Source organism: Thamnophis elegans, chromosome 1, assembly GCF_009769535.1.
Source record: "Thamnophis elegans isolate rThaEle1 chromosome 1, rThaEle1.pri, whole genome shotgun sequence".
Taxonomy (NCBI): domain Eukaryota; kingdom Metazoa; phylum Chordata; class Lepidosauria; order Squamata; family Colubridae; genus Thamnophis; species Thamnophis elegans.
Genome location: NC_045541.1, coordinates 109,343,593 through 109,362,345, shown reverse-complemented (window position 1 = coordinate 109,362,345; position 18,753 = coordinate 109,343,593). Strand labels below are relative to the sequence as shown.

At 39.3% G+C, this 18,753-nt stretch overlaps 1 protein-coding gene across 1 annotated transcript in view; it reads left to right on the top strand.

Annotated features, from left to right (window-relative positions):
- Nucleotides 1–18,753, top strand: part of LRP4 (LDL receptor related protein 4) — a 109,140-nt gene that overhangs the window by 37,090 nt on the left and 53,297 nt on the right. Inside the window, 1 exon segment of the mRNA XM_032238864.1 lies at nt 11,636–11,785. Within this exon segment, the coding sequence (XP_032094755.1) occupies nt 11,636–11,785 (150 nt within the window).

The following is an 18,753-nucleotide window of genomic DNA, read 5'->3' as shown; positions in this document are numbered from 1 at the left end:
TTATTTGCTGGGAGAGTTTGCATCTTGGTGCATTCATTAAATTAGTTCAAGGAAAATGTGGTTCTTTGGAGTCTGGATCAAACCATCTAATAAAAAAAAAATCCGTACTGTCTTTGAATATACAAACATTGTTATGTAACAAAGTATTTTGAAATCTGGTCACAAAAATCTTGAATTCTTTATCTTCTACATAGTCTCTTCATCTGGATGGAATAAGCATTGTATAATTTTCTGCATATTTCACACACACAGTTTTAAAAATGATGTATTCTGCACAGAGAACCATATTCTAGCGTTGACTGTTGCAATGAGGTCGATACAGCATTCTGAGTTGTATCTGGTACTTTTTTTTAATGAATCAAAAGCCACTCTTTCCCAGGTTCTCAGATGACACTAATGTGCATATTTGAATGAGATTCAGTTGTCCCAGTCAACCTTTCTTAAATTGCCTCGCAGGCAGGTTAATTTGCAGTTTGTAAGCCAACATGGTTCAGTACGAGTAGACATAAGATCAGATTGGAAAAAGTTGGCCTGGTGGGTCTTCCAAAGCTGTCTCTGTAAAAGCAAAGTTTTCCTAAAGTTCTCTTTTTTCTATTGTGCATATTTTAAATTTCTTTGTATTTCTTGGTAGCATCCCTGAATTTTTCCTCCTATGGCTTTATCAACATTTGACAAATTTCTCTCCAGCCTTGTTACTTTTGGCTGTCGGTCAATACAAACTGTCCACATCCAAAGCTAATTCAGAACTCTGAACAACAGTAGCATTTAAGTTTTGGGATTCTGCCAGGAGACTGGCAATCTAATTCCAGTGTCAATAGTTGCTTTGGAGTTGGCTCTTCCTACTTGAGATTAGACTTTTGGACAACCTAAAAATAATACAGTACCTACATCAATGTCCCAAGAGTCTGACTGAGCTTTGTTTTCCAATAACATGGAATACCAATTGCCCTTGGCTCAACGGAAGAGGTAGATGGGGGAGTGAGAGAGAAGGGCTGCCCTTTGATTGCTGATGCGGAGCAGAAGGCTTTATTTTTACTTCCTGAGTTGAAGAACGGAAATCTTGGCACATAAGCGTAACACTAAATTGGTTTCCGTAGAGTTTGTTTAATGGTGTGTCTAATGCAGCCTTCCCCAACTTGGTGCCTTGCATTGTGTTTGGGCTACAGATTCCAGATGTCACATCTCGGTCAGCCTGGTCAGTGGCCATACTGGTTGGAAATTCTGGGAATTGTAATTTCCACACATCCAGTTAGCAGTTTGTTGGCCAAAGCTGGACTAGTGACAAATGAGAATGGATGTAAGGATAGAGAGACAGAAAATTACATTGTCACATTTGGAACCAACTGAAAAATATCTTGTTTTAGTATCTAGCTGTATTCTGGAGTCAGACTAAATCAACAAGTGAAGTTAAGCAATAATACTCACTGATGTGTATGAGCCAATTGATGATTTATTGCCTCAGACCTTGTTGTTGTTAGTTGCTAAGTTGTGTCTGACCCATTGTGACCCCATTGATAATGTTCTTCCAGGCCTTCCTGTCCTCTACTATCCTCTGGAGTCCATTTAAGTTCACGCCTACTGCTTCGGTGACTTCAGCCAGCCACCTCATTCTCTGTCATCCCTTTCTTCTTTTGCCCTCAATCTTTCCCAGCATTAGACTCTTCTCCAGTGAGTCCTTCCTTCTCATTAGGTGGCCAAAGTATTGAGTTTCATCTTCAGGATCTGGCCTTCTAAAGAGCAGTCAGGGTTGAGCTCCTCTAGGACTGACCTGTTTGAATGCATATAGTATTCAGTTCTGGTCCCCCTGGACTTTTGGACTCCAGCAATAGAGATGGGAATGCCAAGGATACAGGCACCCAGAACAGAATGGAAAATCCAAGCTTCCTGGGCTTCTGTGGTTCCTGTTTTAAGACCAAGCGGGGCCTGGGCAAACACCAATCACACTGAGTGTGTAGTTGCCCTACCCAAACCTAAGAAGTAATCAAGCACAAAATAAACCCAGATAATTTCTAGTAGAGAGTTGGTGAAATAATTTGTTTTCTCCCTGGCCTCTTATTTTGGCTTTCAGTTAAAATCATAGTCTTGTTAACTCCTAACTTACAGATAAAATCTTAGTACTAAATATCAGAATTGATTACAAGCTGGCGAATTAATAGATTCAAAAACCAGATCTTGGGAAGAATTAGGGATGGTTTTTGTTCTTAAGAAACTGAGGAAATTCCTTTTCAGTAGAGAAGGCTTGAAGCACAAGAATAGCAAGAGTAAAACATAACAGTTCATGAACCTCTCTGGAAGTACGCAAGATGCGGGTGGGCTGTGCAGGGTCAAACTTTCCTGCTTGGATCGCTACGCTGTTGTAACTTCACCACTGAACGTCTTGTTTTGCTTCTGGCAACACTACTGGAAATGTCTAGCCCCATATGAACCCATAAAAAGTATTTATCAAATGGTTTCCCCTCATCCCGTAAAATAATGGCCGAGGTTTCTTTTACTTTCAAGTCTGAATTTATTTCAGTTTTCTGGTAAGCAGTGGGGGATCCATGATGACATTGTGGTTGTGTGGTACTCCTTACTTGATGAGCTTGGCCTGGTTCTAACACAGTCAGTTCAGCCTGGCAGTTAATAAGTTTTCCTATTTTGCTCATGCTTTGAGAGAAACCTAATACTATATGTGCTTTTGTTACATGTTTTTTTTAAAAAACTATCTTTCTCCCAAGAGAGCTGCATTTATCTTGTGGTTCTGCTTTTGAAGCTTCTCTGTTTGGGCATTGCAGAATAGAGGTTTCTACCTCATTCTTGCCACAAAGCCACATTTACCATCCTCTCTTTCTCCAGAGACCTTCTTTTGCAAAAGCTAAGCTGCTGTGGCTTGCTTTCCCAGCCTCTGGTGGAACATCAAGTAGCGACAAGGAAGCTGTCTTGCGTACATACTCCACATCTATTAACAAGGAAAAGATTACACCAAAATAACTCATTTGCTGACACTTTCACATAATGTTTCTCATATTGGTGCCATTCTAATACGTCGGGCTGCAACTGCTTCCCTCCCAAATCATTAGCTGGGGAAGCTGAAGATGATGGGGTTGTGGTCCACAATATTTGGAATGTGTCACTTTGGGGGAAATCTGCTGTAGCAGAAGAGTTGTGGTTGAAATTCTGCAAATCACAGTCCTGAAAAGAGTCGGATTACAACCCTCAAAAATCTGATATGGAAACAAGCTCTTATTTCCTTCCCATGCTCTAGGGCTGGAAAATTATATCCCTATTAGTGAATTGAATTCTTAGCCTAGTAACACAGAAAAGGAGTTGATATAAATATATATTTAACATATTGTGTGATGGTAGCTTAGGAGCATAAGTAGAGAGAGGAAGGAATGTTGAGCATTCCACACTGCTAAATTGCTAACACTGCAAACCCATTGGCCTCTGGATATATAACAGGGACCAGATCCTTTAGTATGAATTAATTCTAGACAGAGCTAATCGGTTTGAAAATTGGTTAGTAATGGGTGAGAGACAGAAGACTAAAATTTATAGAATGTTACCAAGCACAGGAGTGAGATCAGTCATGAATTGCTTGGTTTAGAGTAGATTCCTGGAGAAATGATAGCAGTTTTCAAATCTTTGTCTTTAGAGGGTCATTAAATGGCCCAGATTTTGAAAATTCTGTACAAACTCATAATGTTCATAACATCAATTTCATGCAGGTAAGGAAAAAATGAAAGTGGGTGAATGGTTTTCCTTTGAACAGCAGATTGAAAGTTCTTTTTGACCATCTGTCTCCACTCAGATGGATTGTTGCTGCCTTGCCTGCAGTGCAGCACTGCCCCATATATTTATGCATGTCATGGTGTGTATACAAAAGGGGTGGAGCTTATGGTACAAAACTTCTTTTGACATTTTTCTACGGACATCTTTGGCCCAATTTGTTTCCAGTCCTTAAGCTGCAGAACCTCTATGTAAAGGGGCCTAGACTTATCGTATTTTTTTGGATTATAAGACGCACCGGAGTATAAGATGTGCCATGATTTTGAAGAGGTAATTTTTTTAAAAAAAGTTTTTGCACTCTGCAGGCCTATCAAACCCTTCTGCATGCCTCGTTTTTTGCAAAAAAAAAGGGGGGGCATGCTTTGGGAGGCTCTTAGAGTGCTCCTGGGGGCTAGGAGGGCAAAAATGAACAAAAGAATAGCTGATTTTTCACAAAATGGCCTGGTTTTTGCACAAAAAATGGCATATAGAGGCTTTGGGAGGCTTGTAGAGTGCTCCTGGGGGCTTGGGAGCCAAAAACGGCCTGTTTTTTGCTCCTTTTTTGGCCTTCCTAGCCTCAGGAGCACTTTGCAAGCCTCCCAAATGTTCTGCATGTCCATTTTTGCAAAGGGGTTTCAGGAGACTAAAAATGATGTATTCAGTTTATAGGATGCATCCAGATTTTCAGCCTCTTTTTTGAGGGAAAAAGATGTGTCTTATACTCCAAAAAATATGGTAATTCTAACATCAGTGATATGGATCATGTCCATTCATTCAGTTGGAGACAAAAGGGTTCTTTTTCAATAATTTCTGGTTGATTTAAGGAAAGACCATTGCATATTTTCTGGAATTTTTAGTAAGAGGCTAATATATATATTTGCATAAAATATTACCATGTATTCTGCATGTTGCTCATTAAGTGCCATTCAGAAACATACATTCTATGAAATAAAAATCAATATCAAGTTATTATAGTTCATTGACATCTACTTCCCTATATTTGTATTTGTATTTGTCTAATACATGTAAAAGCCAAGTCACCTTTAGACAATAATGATAAATTTCATAGATCAATTATTGACTGTGCAAGTCAAATACTTTTTTTCCTGTTCTAGTGTCCTGCTATTTGTTTTATTTCAATGATCCTGAATATTTTGGAAAAGGGAGAAAAGCTTTCATCTATAATATTCCCTGAGTGATGTCTTAATTATTAAAAGGGATACACAAACAATGAACTAAGAGTGATGTGGATAATTTTTATATATTGATTTAATAGATGAACAAAAGAGGCTTATTGAGAATCTCATAAGAAGGCACAAATCAAATGAAAAGAAATCAAGTTCTAATATATTTTTTGAAATGGACTAAAAATTAAAATTGTTAGAAGCAAAAGGAAAGAACATAAAGTTGGTTCATTTGACCATGGGTTAAATACAGTAGTGGGTTGCAGGCGGTACACCCCAGTATGGGTGTACCGGTGCCTGCCTGGAGCACCGGGTACCATTCCGATACGGTGCTTCGGAGGGCCCAGCTGTCTACCCGAGTTCCTTACCTGTATTTGAGCTCTTTGGCGCTTCCGTGCACATGGACAGAGAACACAGCACCTGCGCGACACTCCGCCAAGCAGCTGGAGTGTTGCGGAGGCTCGCAGAGGCATCACAAGTGGTAAGGATGCATGCGCGCGCTGCGCATATTCATATGGTGGGCGCCAGGGCCTGTTGCACCGTACCGTTTGCACCAGGATCTGGAACCCACCACTGGTTAAATAGATATATTATTATCTCTGGTAACACTTAATGGACTTTAGCTGACGCCAGGACTGAAATGTCAATGTTTTATGAATATATTTATAGATAGAGGATAAGGATATGGGAAGAACAGATCATATGTTGTATTTTTAAAGATGATATTACAAAAATTGTTTATATTTGTGATGAAAGTAACACGTCTCATCTATATTTATATATCTATGTCATCTATAGATATATAAAAAAACACATATTACTATATTCTTACTTTTCTTTCTCTTTTTCCTTTTTCCTTTTTCTTTTCAGCACCTTCTATTCTTTCTTTTTATTTCTTTTTAGTTTGTATTAGTTTTTACTGTTGTAATCACAATCTTTAATACAATTACTATTAAAATGCCTTTTCCATATTTTGATCATTTTATATATTTTCAGCATTCGTCATTCATTGTTTGAATGAGCTAAAAAGCCCCAAATTTCATAGGGGGCCTCTGCCTTGGGGAATACTGATTTTAAAATATATTCTAATACATAGCTAAAAGATTAGCATAAAATACTATCTCAAGATTAAATGTATTGGCTTCTTTTCCCCTACTGGAGAGTTAGCTTGCAATGTGACATTTTGAGACTACATTTAAGATGAAATTTTAGAACCTACTCATATACATTTCTAATATCAGGAAATGAATTATCAAGAACAGGAAGCATGGGATCTTTACCACCTGGAATTCTATATGCTGCCAATAGCAAATTGAGCAATGAGGTTGAATTTGACCTCTGTGAATTTGGACAGATTTAATAGTTATGATATATTAGACTAAGGGGATGGATTGCAGCTAATGCCTTGGAAGTATCAGATTGTTGTGGCTTCAAGTAAGGAGACACTGAATACCATCAAGGACTCTTTTGAAATGCACAAGATGCTCAGTAGCTGTTATGGTAATTAAAATTGACATGAAGGTGTTGCCTGTCCAGTCACCAATTATTAAAAAGTCCAAGTTTCATCAACTGGACAGTCTAACAAACCAGATGGCTATGTGTAATTTAGGACTTAAAACTAGGATTTTCCCCTAAATTATCTTTATAGGTCCTGATTGTGAATATAATTTAAAAGCATGGCACTATTACAGGTAAACAATTTTTCCAGGAACATGGTCTAGAGATGATATGAACAATTATGCTACATAGGGGTGGTTAAATACATTGTGAGTAGAATATCAAGAGGTGTTTTACCAATAAATATAGGAAAGAATAGGAAGGTGCCATGGCTCAGCAGTTAAAAACTGGAAAGGTGATAACCCAGGTTCGAGACGCAACACCACACAACGAGGTGAGCTCCTGCTACTTACTCCAGCTCCTACCTACCTAGCAGTTTCAAAAGCCTGCAAATGCAAGTAGATAAATAGGTATCCTTTGGTGGCAAAATAACAGCATTCCATGAATATATAGTCATGCCCACCACATGACCACAGAAATGATTTCAGACAATGCTGGTCCCTTGGCGAAGAAATGTCGGGCATGACTGGACAGGTGAAACCCGTACCTTTACCTTTATAGGAAAGAATGATGCTTGGTTGGGTATTAAAAACTAGAAACTGACAATACTAGGAGTTCTGGAAGACAGGTAATAAGAACAATATCTGCTATCTGACAGAGAAGGTAAACAGACAGTTATCAGTTTGAGATACTAGCAGTTATTCTGGGAGAAGTATCTGCAAATCAGTTAATGAAGGATCCTGCAGCTCAGTTTTTCTTGAAGTAATCTTGTAACTTTACCTTAAGTACTTTGCTTATTTTGCAATTTCATGGGCCTTTGTTGATTTATATATACGGCGTGAAACCTATTATTTTCAGTATGAATTCTCTACAGTGTTTCCCTTAACAAAATAAATGTGATACTTAATACTTCACTCTAGATCGTCAAAGGCAAGATCTTTTCTCTTCCTCCTAAAATACAGGTGGGCAGGAAATAGATCACTTCTGAAAATTTGAAGTATAAATAGCAATGGTTTTGGTTCTTAGTTGCTTGTCTACATAACAACAAATAAGACACATTGTTGAAAACTTTCAGAATTTTTCAATGGGGAATGATTTCAGTATTTGCAATATTTGCTTTCAAGGCACATTTCTCCATTTGTCTGTTGCATTGTTCATGGCTTCTTGAGAACGAAAAGGAGACTTGTCAATGTCAAAATTTTCTGTGTAAGCCTCAATATTTTTACACAAAAGTATGTGGAAGGCTCTAGCAAGCCATTAGGGAAGCAATTAATCTGTATTTAGAATTAACTCAGTCTTTTTTTTTTAGAATCACACATGCCAGTTAGACATCAATATATCAGTATAAGATTTTATGAATGACACAAATTTGCTAATTAGCTAAATTTGGAAGAAGCTTAACCTTAAACAACATTTGGCTCCAAAGCACCAGAGGGCAACCTGGAATTAAGGAGAAACTTCCTAACAGTGAGCACAATTAACCAATGGAACAGCTTGCCTTCAGAAGTTGTAGGTGCTTCATCACTGGAGGTTTTTAAGAAGAGACTGGGCAATCACTTGTATGAAATGGTATAGGATTGTGATGGCGAACATATGGCACGCATGCCACAGGTGGCACACAGAGCCCTCTCTGTGGGCACGCCAGCCGTTGCTGCAGCCCAGCTCTACTGCGTGTGTGTGTGTGTGTGTGCCTCCCGCCAGCCAGCTGGTCTTCCGATCTCTGCGCTTTCATCGGGTGGGGCCTTCCCTGATCTCCGCAGGTTCCCCCCCCCCCCAGCATGCCCTACCTTTCTACTCAATTTCTGTCACCTACACCAACCTGGAAGACAAAATGGGGCATGGGAGTGCCACATGCAGCCCCTCTCCACCTTGTTTTGGGCCTAGAAAGCCTCATATACCAACTTGGAAGCCAAAACGGGGCGCAAGTGGTCCAGGGCACATGTGTGGGGGACACGCATGCACAGGATTGGGGCATTCATTCTTTGGGCACTCAGCACCAAAAAGGTTAATCATCGCTGGTATAGGATCTCCTGCTTGAGCAAGGGGCTAGACTAGAAGACCTCCAAGGTCCCTTCCAGCTCTATTCTGATTGATTGATATTCATTTTGTCATGGAATATCTCAGAAAGTGTGAGTTAAAACATTTAGCCCTCTTCCTCCATATATATTTTAATCACAGGCCATTTCTCAGAGCTATTACTATGAAACACAGTATAGGTGTTGTGCTCCATCTATGTGTTGTGTTGCTCTGCAAAGCTTTCACTCTGCTTGCAGCCAAAGGACTGAATCTGATATGAATTCTGCCACTTATGCTAGATAGTCTCTGTAAGTGAGCCTTGTTTTTTCCACAATAGTATGTATGAATGCAAAGTGACTTTCTCAGTTTCTGTCTGAAGAATTCTCTATTTAAACAACGGGTCAACAAATCCCTCCATTAAAACAGGATTAACTGTACTTTCTTTCACTGAAGAATTGCCACTTGAGGATCGAATCAGTTTCTTAAGAGAGAAGTGGAGAAATAGTTGCTATTTGGCAGTTCTCCAAAGCAAGTAGCACCCCCACTGCTTTGTAATCAATGTTTCTTCACTGTAGGGGCAATTGATTAATCATGCAATTGGAGACTCTGGCAAGGGGAGGGGAAAAAGTAAAAAACAAAACAAAAAATCCCCTGGTCTTCCTATAAAACAATGCTTGGAAAAAAGTAGGAGTGAGTAGAAGATCGGTCAGAGCAGATTTCTGGGTATTTGCATTATATTGTAGGTGTTTCTCCCTCCTAACTATCTCATTGTAGAACCAACTCAGCAGCTTTGCTGAAAAAGAATACTTGTGGGAAAAACCAAGAACATACAGTATTTGTGTGTGAAAGGATTTGTGAGATTGGTTCTGGGGGGGTAACCACGCATTTCTGGGCTGAGCGCGTGTTTTTGCAGCGCCTTGTTTTTAATGCTTAACATTTGTCCCACAAATTTGAGCTCCTAGTTTTGCAGCCTGCTAAGAGGTTGGAAGGATTTGGGATTCCCTCTTTCTCTCTCATGGAATTTAGCAAGGCATCTAAGTCAGTGATGGGATTCAATTGTTTTTACTACCGGTTCTGTGGGTATGGCTTTGTGGACATGGCAGGGGAAGGATATTGCAAAATTCCCATTCCCTCCCCACTCCTGGGGGAAGGTTACTGCAAAATCCCCATTCCCTCCCCACCTCAGTAACCTGCTTTCCAGCTCCATTCTCCTGTTGTGAACAACAATAGAAGATCGGCTGGGAGGCAGCGAGGGCAGGGCCAGGCTATTTGCTGGTTCTCCGAATGACTCAAAATTTCCGCTACCGGTTCTCCAGAACCTGTCAGAACTGGTTGAATCCCACCACTGATCTAAGTGCATCTTGAAAGCCTGAAGTTTTGGGCCTGCCGCTACTCTTAGAAAGGGGAATGATTCATAACCATTCCTTATTGTCCTGTCTTTTGCCAATTTGCAAGTTTCTCAGCAAAAGAAGAAATCCAGTGGCTATTTCCGATTTGGAATCTGAAGCATCATTAATAGCACCAGGACCATTCTGATACAATGAGGAGAAGAGTATATTTTCTTCTCTAAATAACTGCTTTGCTTGCCACTAGTCAGGTGCCCTGACTTCCAAAGCATTTCCGGATCTTTCGGCTGATTGGGGTTGGAATGCAAGGTGGAGACAGAGTCATATTCATGGGCATGAATCCTCCTCTGGATTTCTGAAACCCTTTGAATTGTGCAAAAACACATGTGCCGTTTTTAGAGGTAGGGTTCACTTGAAAGGAATTTGGCTTTTCTCAAATGTGCTACCTTCTTTCTCCCTTCTTTTCTCCCATAAAATGGCTAATATCATCAAGAAATGCTATTTCATGCTCTCTGCTACTACAGAGAAAATATTATTGTATTTTTGTGAGCCAATGTGAGATTATTAAAAACCCCAGAAATGTAAGGAAATGACACACACTGAGCACTATTTGTTTATGAAATAGAAATAAAATGACGTTACACAATGAATTTGAACACATTGTCATCTGTTCCCCTGTTGTGTATTCTTTCATTTAGCTATTGTTATTAATAACTTTGTTTAACTGGCATTTTTCTTTCTGCCCCAAAGCTGTAAGGATAATTGAAAACATATTTTTAAAATGTCTTGTTAGAACACATATTATTACCATAGATTGCAAACATTGCTATGCAACATATCATAATTAAAGATGGAGTTTTTTCTTGTGCATGTTGACATGGTAAAGTTAACCAAATGATATATTGTATCATATTGAAATTCCTCATAAATTAAAAATAGCATTTGGATCTGTTATGATTTTTCTATATTTCTCATTTGTCCAATTTTAACTACAATTTGTCCCTGGTTTCCATCTTTTGATGGAAGGTTTGCCGTGCCAATGCCCACACATTTCTATCTAACATGCATGTCTATTTATGCACATAATTTTGCCAACTATTCACATCTCTGCAACGTATTTCCTAAAAAATGAATTTTTGCCTACTTTGAAGAATATACATATTTTTCCACACTTTGTAATTTTTGTCAGAGAATTAACACCAGAAATAGTCAGAAGATATAATTTTCATAGGATAACTCATTTTTAATTCATTCATCTGTCTGAACATAGGAAATCAATTATACCACCTATTTATTTAGTACAGTTGATATATTTCCTCATAATATGCACACACATAGATTCAGTTTGGTTGTGTTTAGTAGTTGTATCCAGTTCAGTGGTGGGTTCCTACTGGTTGGGACCGGTTTGGCCGAACTGGTAGTGGTTTGACGGCCTGGGTCTCTGGAAATGGCAGCGACTCTGGCCTGCCATGAACCCGAACCGGTTCTCTGGGTGGCGCCATAGGCATTGTTTTTCGCTTCTGCGCATGCGCAGAACAATTTTAATTGCACTGCGCATTGCACACAGTGCACATGAAGTGCATGCACGCATACGCAGCACGCACACAAACGAACCAGCAGTAGTGCTTGCTGGAACCAACCCCTGATCCAGTTAGCTGTAGAATAATAGATTGTGTGATATAAATTGGAAAATACTTTGCAAAATGACCTGATATGAATGCTTTTTTGTATCTTTATCTTTCTAGACTCTTCTCTAAGATAATGCTGATTATTTCTGTCCCGCAGGTGCAGCTGGCAGCAGCTCTAAATGTTCCTGTGGCCGCAACCATTTTACCTGTGCTGTTAGTGCTTTTGGCGAATGCACTTGTATCCCTGCTCTGTGGCAGTGTGATGGTGACAACGACTGTGGGGACCATAGTGATGAAGATGGTTGTAGTAAGAAAATAATCCATAATTAGGAGGGAGGGATTGAGGCTGAAGAAGTTTTATATGTGTTTTTTATGCTTTTGTATTTGGTTCTTTTAAAAAAGCATATGCCTTGTTTTTTTCCTAAAGGGTCACTTTAAGACTATTATTAGAATCCGGAAGACCAAATGCATGTTGCTAAATTATGAAATGCTGAAACCTGATCTCTCTCCAACCACTTGTCTTTGACCTTCTTGGAAACTAGTGGATGCGGGTTTTTGTTACATTATGCTTTGTGCTCCTTGGATACAGCAAAATCGAGTTTTGCATTTTGTGTTTATTTTATGACCTAACAGGGACTCAACTTCCACTATCACATCATTATAAAAGACATGTAAATGGTGGCTTTTAACTCTGGACTGTTACGCATTTTGAAATCACCACTCATTGATTGGCAGATGTAGACAAAGTTTATAACTGGCACTGATGGTACAGGAAAGTATAAGATAATGGAGATCTTGGAGATTTTTAAAATACACTCATAAGTTGAGAATGAAGAGGTTTAGGAGGGGAGAGAAAGTGGACTGGAGACAGAAGAAGGATGCAGAGTGAAACATGGTCATAGGAGAGTCAGGAAGGATGTAGTATGTAGTAATCAACAACAAGATAAATTTTACAAAATGCTTAGTACATTGGGACTTTAGATCCTGTATATTACTGGGTGACTGGAATGGCGTCATGGATACCAAGAAAGACAAGAAGGCTCTCTGCCAAAATACCCAAAAGCGAGCGAAATTACCTAAGTCCTTTTTTGATATGATAGAGGATTTTGAATTGAGAGATATCTGGCGAGAAAGGAATGCAGAAGAATATGACTTTACTTTTTTCTCTGATAGACATTTCTAGGATCGATTTTATACTAACAACCAATGACTTGTTTTCTAGGGTAAAGAAAACGAAGGTATGCTCCAGAGCCTTATCAGATCATAACCCAGTCTGGATGGAGTTGGGGGTGGGGATGCGAGCAAGAAGGTCTTGGAGACTGAATGAAAACTTATTTAGATATGAGAAAAACATTAATAAAGGAAAAAGTTGCTAAAAGAATATTTTGTCTTTAATATGAACAAGGGTACATCTATGGAAATGGTATGGGATGCAAGTAAAGCGTACATGTGAGGAGTTCTTATAAATATGAATAGACTACATAGATGCAAAGAGGGGGAAAAGAGAATTGAACTTGAGAATGAAATTAGAAAGAGAGAGCAGGAGCTAATCTTAAACCCGGGAGACAAAAAGTTTAAAGAAACAATCACATTATTAAAAGAGCAATTTAACATGTTAATGTCAGATCAGGTGGCTACCAATTTGTTATATGCAAAACACAACACTTTCTGTAATGCAAATAAATCTGGTAGATGGTTAGCATATCTGATTAGGAAAAAACAGAAGTCTCGTAACATATTGAAATTACATTTTAAAGGAAAGGAAGTGTATCAACAGGAGGAGATTCAAAAGGTTTTTCATGAGTTTTTTATAGGCTTGTATACGAACGATAAAATTCAAAGATTAGATATAGATAGATACTTGGGTAAAGAAAAAATATCCATAGTTAAAACCCGGGGGGGGGGCGGGGGGAAACATTATGTATGCCATTCTTAGCTGTACAATAAAAAGTTTGAGTTTCAGTTAAAGTTTCTCTTAGGTTAGACTCAGTTCCCACTAGCTACCTAGGTACATCTTAGCAAAAATTACTTGCTATTGCTCTTTGTTAGGATTTAAAATTTAAAAAAAAACTTCAGTCCAAATCACAGCCTTGAGATTTCCAGGTTTCTAGGTGGAGTTTAGGAAAGCAGATAAATGAGTGCTTCCCTTAGAGAGTCTCTTTTGGAGTAATTAGAACTTCTGGATCTGACATCTACAAATAAATTATCTACCTGTCCAAGAATGCATAAAAAGTGGCGTATCCCGTTTGCATATAGTTTTTAGTATAACAGCAGTATATACTGTAGGGATAGAAATCCAAGGTGAAAGTGAATCTCACAAGTTTATGTCACTGAAATATCCGATTTCCAAAACTTAATTATTTTTTAAAAATTATATTAGGACCCTGTCAGGGGTCAGTTTCTTTACATCTCTTAAATATGCAACATCCCTTTGTGAAATACAGGTAGTCCCCTACGTACGACCATAATTGAGCCCAACATTACTGATGCTAAGCAAAACATTTGTTAACTGAATTTGTCCCATTTTACGACCTTTCTTGCCATAGTTGTTAAGTGAATCACAGCAGTTGTTGAGGTAATAACAGTTGTTAAGTGAAGCTGGTTTTCCCATTGACTTTGTTTATAAGACGGTCGCAAAAGGGGATCACGTGACCCCGGGACACTGCAACCGTCATAAAGGTGAGTCAGTTGCCAAATGTGAGTCTGAAGCATCTGAAATTTGATCATATGACCATAGGGATGCTGCAATGGTCATAAGTATGAAAAATGGTCATAAGTCACTTTTTTTCAGTGCCATTTAACTTTCAACAGTAACTAAATGAACTGTTGTAAATCAAGGACTACCTGAAAAGCCTTTGAGTATCCTTTCCTTCCCACCCCTTTCCTTATCAGTAGTTTGTAAACCTGATGTAAACGAAGAGAGTTGTAAACTTCAGGTCTTTTGCTGTTTTTTAGTGATCTTTTCTTTGGCCTAATTGTTTTTAATAACGGAGGTGAATGCGTTTGCAGTGCTTCGTATTTGATTTAAAGGAATGTCGGAGACGGAAGAATAATGCCGTGTTTGTATCCACATGTTTTCTAAAGCTCCATATTGGAATCAAATACGAACCATCACAGAGCCCCAAAAACTAAAAGAGGATTTTGTACATTTTGAAACAGTTTTTGTTGTTTTCCAAAGGAGCTTTTTTGCAAGAGGCAACAGGACTCTCTGGTTTTTCTTTGAAGGCGTTTCGCTTCTCATCCAAGAAGCTTCTTAGATGAGGAGCGAAACGTCTTCAAACAAAAGCCAGAAAGTCCTGTTGCTTCCTGCAAAAAAGCACCTTTGGGACAACCATGTCCTAGATGACTGAGAATCTCCATAGCTAGTTTTTGTGATCCTTTTTTTTTTAAAAAAATTGAAATAATTATATATAAGGTTTGGGAGAATTGAACATGTCTTGGTCTTAGATAAAGAATAAGGACAGTTGAAGCAGTAGGGCTGTAACGCCCACCTGTTTTGGTGATTTTATTCATCTGTATTGCTTTATGCTATGACTTGTTTGCCCCTCTTTTGTTTACCAGACACAATTGCCTAGGTTAACACGAGCTAGAAATTGGTAGGTTGTGAATTCTACATGCTATCCCTTTCTCCCTCCAAAGAAAGCCCTATAGAATGGGCTCAGTCTTAGCCGAACATTTTAGCTTTTTAAAAGTGCATTGGAGGTGGGATTTGTTGGAATTTAAGGAGCAAAATTGTGGTCGCTAGCAGTACTTTCAAAGCATTGGGATATATGCTTCACTTCTGTACATGGACACACACACAAATTTAAGATGATTTTTCCAGGGATTTTTGCGGGTGCGGGGATTACGGAGGAAAAAAATGGGTTTAGCTTTAAAGGGTTTCTGTTTGGTTCCTTTAAAGCCCTAAATGCACCTCTCCCCCCCAAAAAACCTCCAGGTTTTCCCAGTAGGCTCAAATATTTATTTATTTTAAAGATTTATATGGTTGCCCATCTTATACAACTCTGGGTGGCTCACAACAACAATAAAAACCAGTAACTATAAAACAATCATAAAACAGTAAAACAATAAAACAAAAGGCGCATGCCTTCAGCGTTCCCTTGGGATGCCTCTCCGTAAGCATCAGTTGCTTAAAATTGGGAAATTTAGACTGGCAGTTTTCAGAGCTCCGCCGAAGCTCCATAGCTCCATGCAAATGGAGGAGTCAAGCAGAGAAGCTTTGCAGAGCAGACAATGCTTGAAATAGAAAAGGATACAGAACATCTTGAGGGGAAATCTCATGCTCAGATCAGATTACAGCAAATGTACATGAGCATATCAGAATTATCTTTCCCAGAAGGAATACAAAGCAAAAAAAAGAAACTGAAAGAAGAAATTAAAGTCAAGCGGGTTCCTTGTATCTTCTTCACAATATGTGTTTTGCCGACACTTTCCACTCCTCGATCAGCTTGGTTTTCCCTTGTGATGTTTTCTTCCGCTGCTCTGGTTCAAGTTATAGATCAAATTACTGACTGCTTTTTAAGACCAGGGATGGGTGAGTGAAGGTCAGTAAAGAAACAAGCCCACTCTTCTATGTTAAAGGTGCTAGGGGAAAACAGCACTTTGAACTTAGAGGAGCAAAAAGAGAGTAAAGAATTACATCGGAAAGAATGTGCATAATTATGTATTCAAACAGCTAACCTGATGGAAGGACCATGTAGAAGTAAATGAGTGAGGAGGTTCCCAGGCATGAAAAAAGGAAGTATATTGCTGGATATGGAGTTATAGATTTGATGGGATCTCTTAATTTTCATCTCTGGCAGCTCCAACCCAGTTGCCTGCTGTGGTTTTAGTAGAGTCTCTTTAAGTGTTGCTATGTAACAGGGGTGTCAAACTTGATTTCACTGAGGACCACATCAGGGTTGTATTAGACCTTGGGGAGCCGGGTGGGTGTGGCCAGCTCGACGTCACTTGTGTTGCACCCTGCCTATGGTGGCCTGAGCACTCTGCCAGCAGAAACAGGCTCCCAAGCTCCATTTTCGGCTGTGACAGCCTCCTGCAACCTACTGCCAAGAAAAATGGAGTTTGGGAGGGCCACACACAGCCCTCCCAAGCTTTGTTTTCACTGGCAGAAGCACCATGTGTTGGTCCTTTGTTATTTCCAGGGTGGTCCCGTGGGCCAGATCTAAGCACCCTGCAGGCCAGATCCACTTCCCCCAGGCCTTGAGTTTGACACCCCTGCTATATAAGATGCACCTAGCTGTGCTTTCTTTAATGAATCTTGCTTTCTGTTTCTTTTGGTGATTTTTTTTACAAATCCACATGTAGCTCTTTACTGATCTCAGCCACAAACAAGCACCTCATTTGTGCTTGATCGTGGTTAGGTCTTCTTGCCAGTCTCTTTAAGAAATGCCACTTCCCACTAGAGGGAAACTGCTTTGTATTGGTTTGTCTGCTTTTCTGCAAGTACTGTAGTGGGAGGTAGAGTCCTTCACTGAGGTGGCATCCACCCTTGGTTTACAAATTAAGATTCATTGCTACACAATAGATTTATAATAGTGACAGCTCCTTGCTTAACCTCTTCAAAGGTGGAAATGATAGCATGACAAAGAACAATTAATTAGATGCCTTCATAGGTGAACCAGAAAGCAAGAGGCATGTATATAAAAGTAGGAGGTAGGAAATATTGGGATACTTGGCAGCCTTTATATGTGAGAACTTTTTCAGCAACTAGTCCTCAAAATATCTGGAGTGTCAGTGAACTAGCTTCAAAGTGGAGATTTTGTAAATACGATTTTGGGGTTTCCCCAACAGAAGAAGACAAGAACCATAGTAAACATGTAACAAGCTCAGTCTTGCATGATGGGTGTTGCAAGTAATTCTTTGATGGAATTTCAAGCATCAGTGTTTGCCTAAATTATGAGAAAGTCTTGTCTACCGGACAGACAAGACCTTCCAGAAACTGGAATTAGCACTGGATAGTTTATTAAAAGCAGATTCTCACTGATTGAAGGCATTCGTTATATACATCCCCCAATATAAATGGAGATTCAGTGTCCGGAATAGTACTTGGCAACACTTTCAAGTTAAAGAATACAAATGTTGAAATGAACAACTAACAACAACTACATAAACATAGGGATAGAATCAAGATCACGTAGAGTATTAATACTACTTTGTAATGCCTTGGTAAGGCCACACTTGGAATACTGCAAGTTTTGGTCACCATGATGTAAAAAAGATGTGGAGACTCTAGAAAGAGTGCAGAGAAGAGCAACAGAGATGATTAGGGGACTGGAGACTAAAACATGAAGAACGGTTGCAGGAACTGGGTATGTCTAGTTTAATAGAAAGAAGGACTAGGGGACACATAGCAATAGCAATAGCAGTTAGACTTATATACGGCTTCATAGGGCTTTCAGCCCTCTCTAAGTGGTTTACAGAGTCAGCATATTGCCCCCAACAATCCAGCTCCTCATTTTACCCACCTCGGAAGGATGGAAGGCTGAGTCAACCCTGAGCCGGTGAGATTTGAACAGTCGAACTGCAGAACTAGCAGTCAGCTGAAGTAGCCTGCAGTGCTGCATTTAACCACTGCGCCACGTCGGCTCCTTATATACATGATAGCAATGTTCCAATATCTCAGGGGTTGCCACAAGGAAGAGGGAGTCAAACTATTCTCCAAGGCACCTGAGGGTAGAACAAGAAGCAATGGGTGGAAACCAGTCAAGGAGAGAAGCAACTTGGAACTAAGGAGAAATTTCCTGACAGTTAGAACAATTAATCAGTGGAACAGCTTGCCTCCAGAAGTTGTGAATGCCCCAACACTGGAAGTCTTTACGAAGGTGTTGGATAGCCATTTGTCTGAAACGGTATAGGGTTTCCTGCCTAGGCAGGGCATTGGACTAGAAGACCTCCAAGGTCCCTTGTAACTCTGCTATTGTATTAATATACAAGGTTATATATTATATATAAAGATTATCTGAGAACAAGTCCCATTGAATAGGAATTTTAAGTATAAGATTTTTATTTATTTTGTTTTGTTTATTAGATGTTGCTTTTGATTGTTGAATGTCCTGATCAGTTCCGTGGTTTCCTTACTCCTTGTCTTTGAATTTAGCATTTATTTTCTCCTGGCATCTTTATCTGACAGACTTACTCCCTAGAAGTCTTGTTCCCATTTCTTTAACTTCTTTGCTTCAGAGTATCGGATTTCCTAGATTTCCATCTCATATCTTGAAGGAGAGTTATATTTATCACTGAAGTGAAAATACAGGCTCATTTGTTCACAGTGGA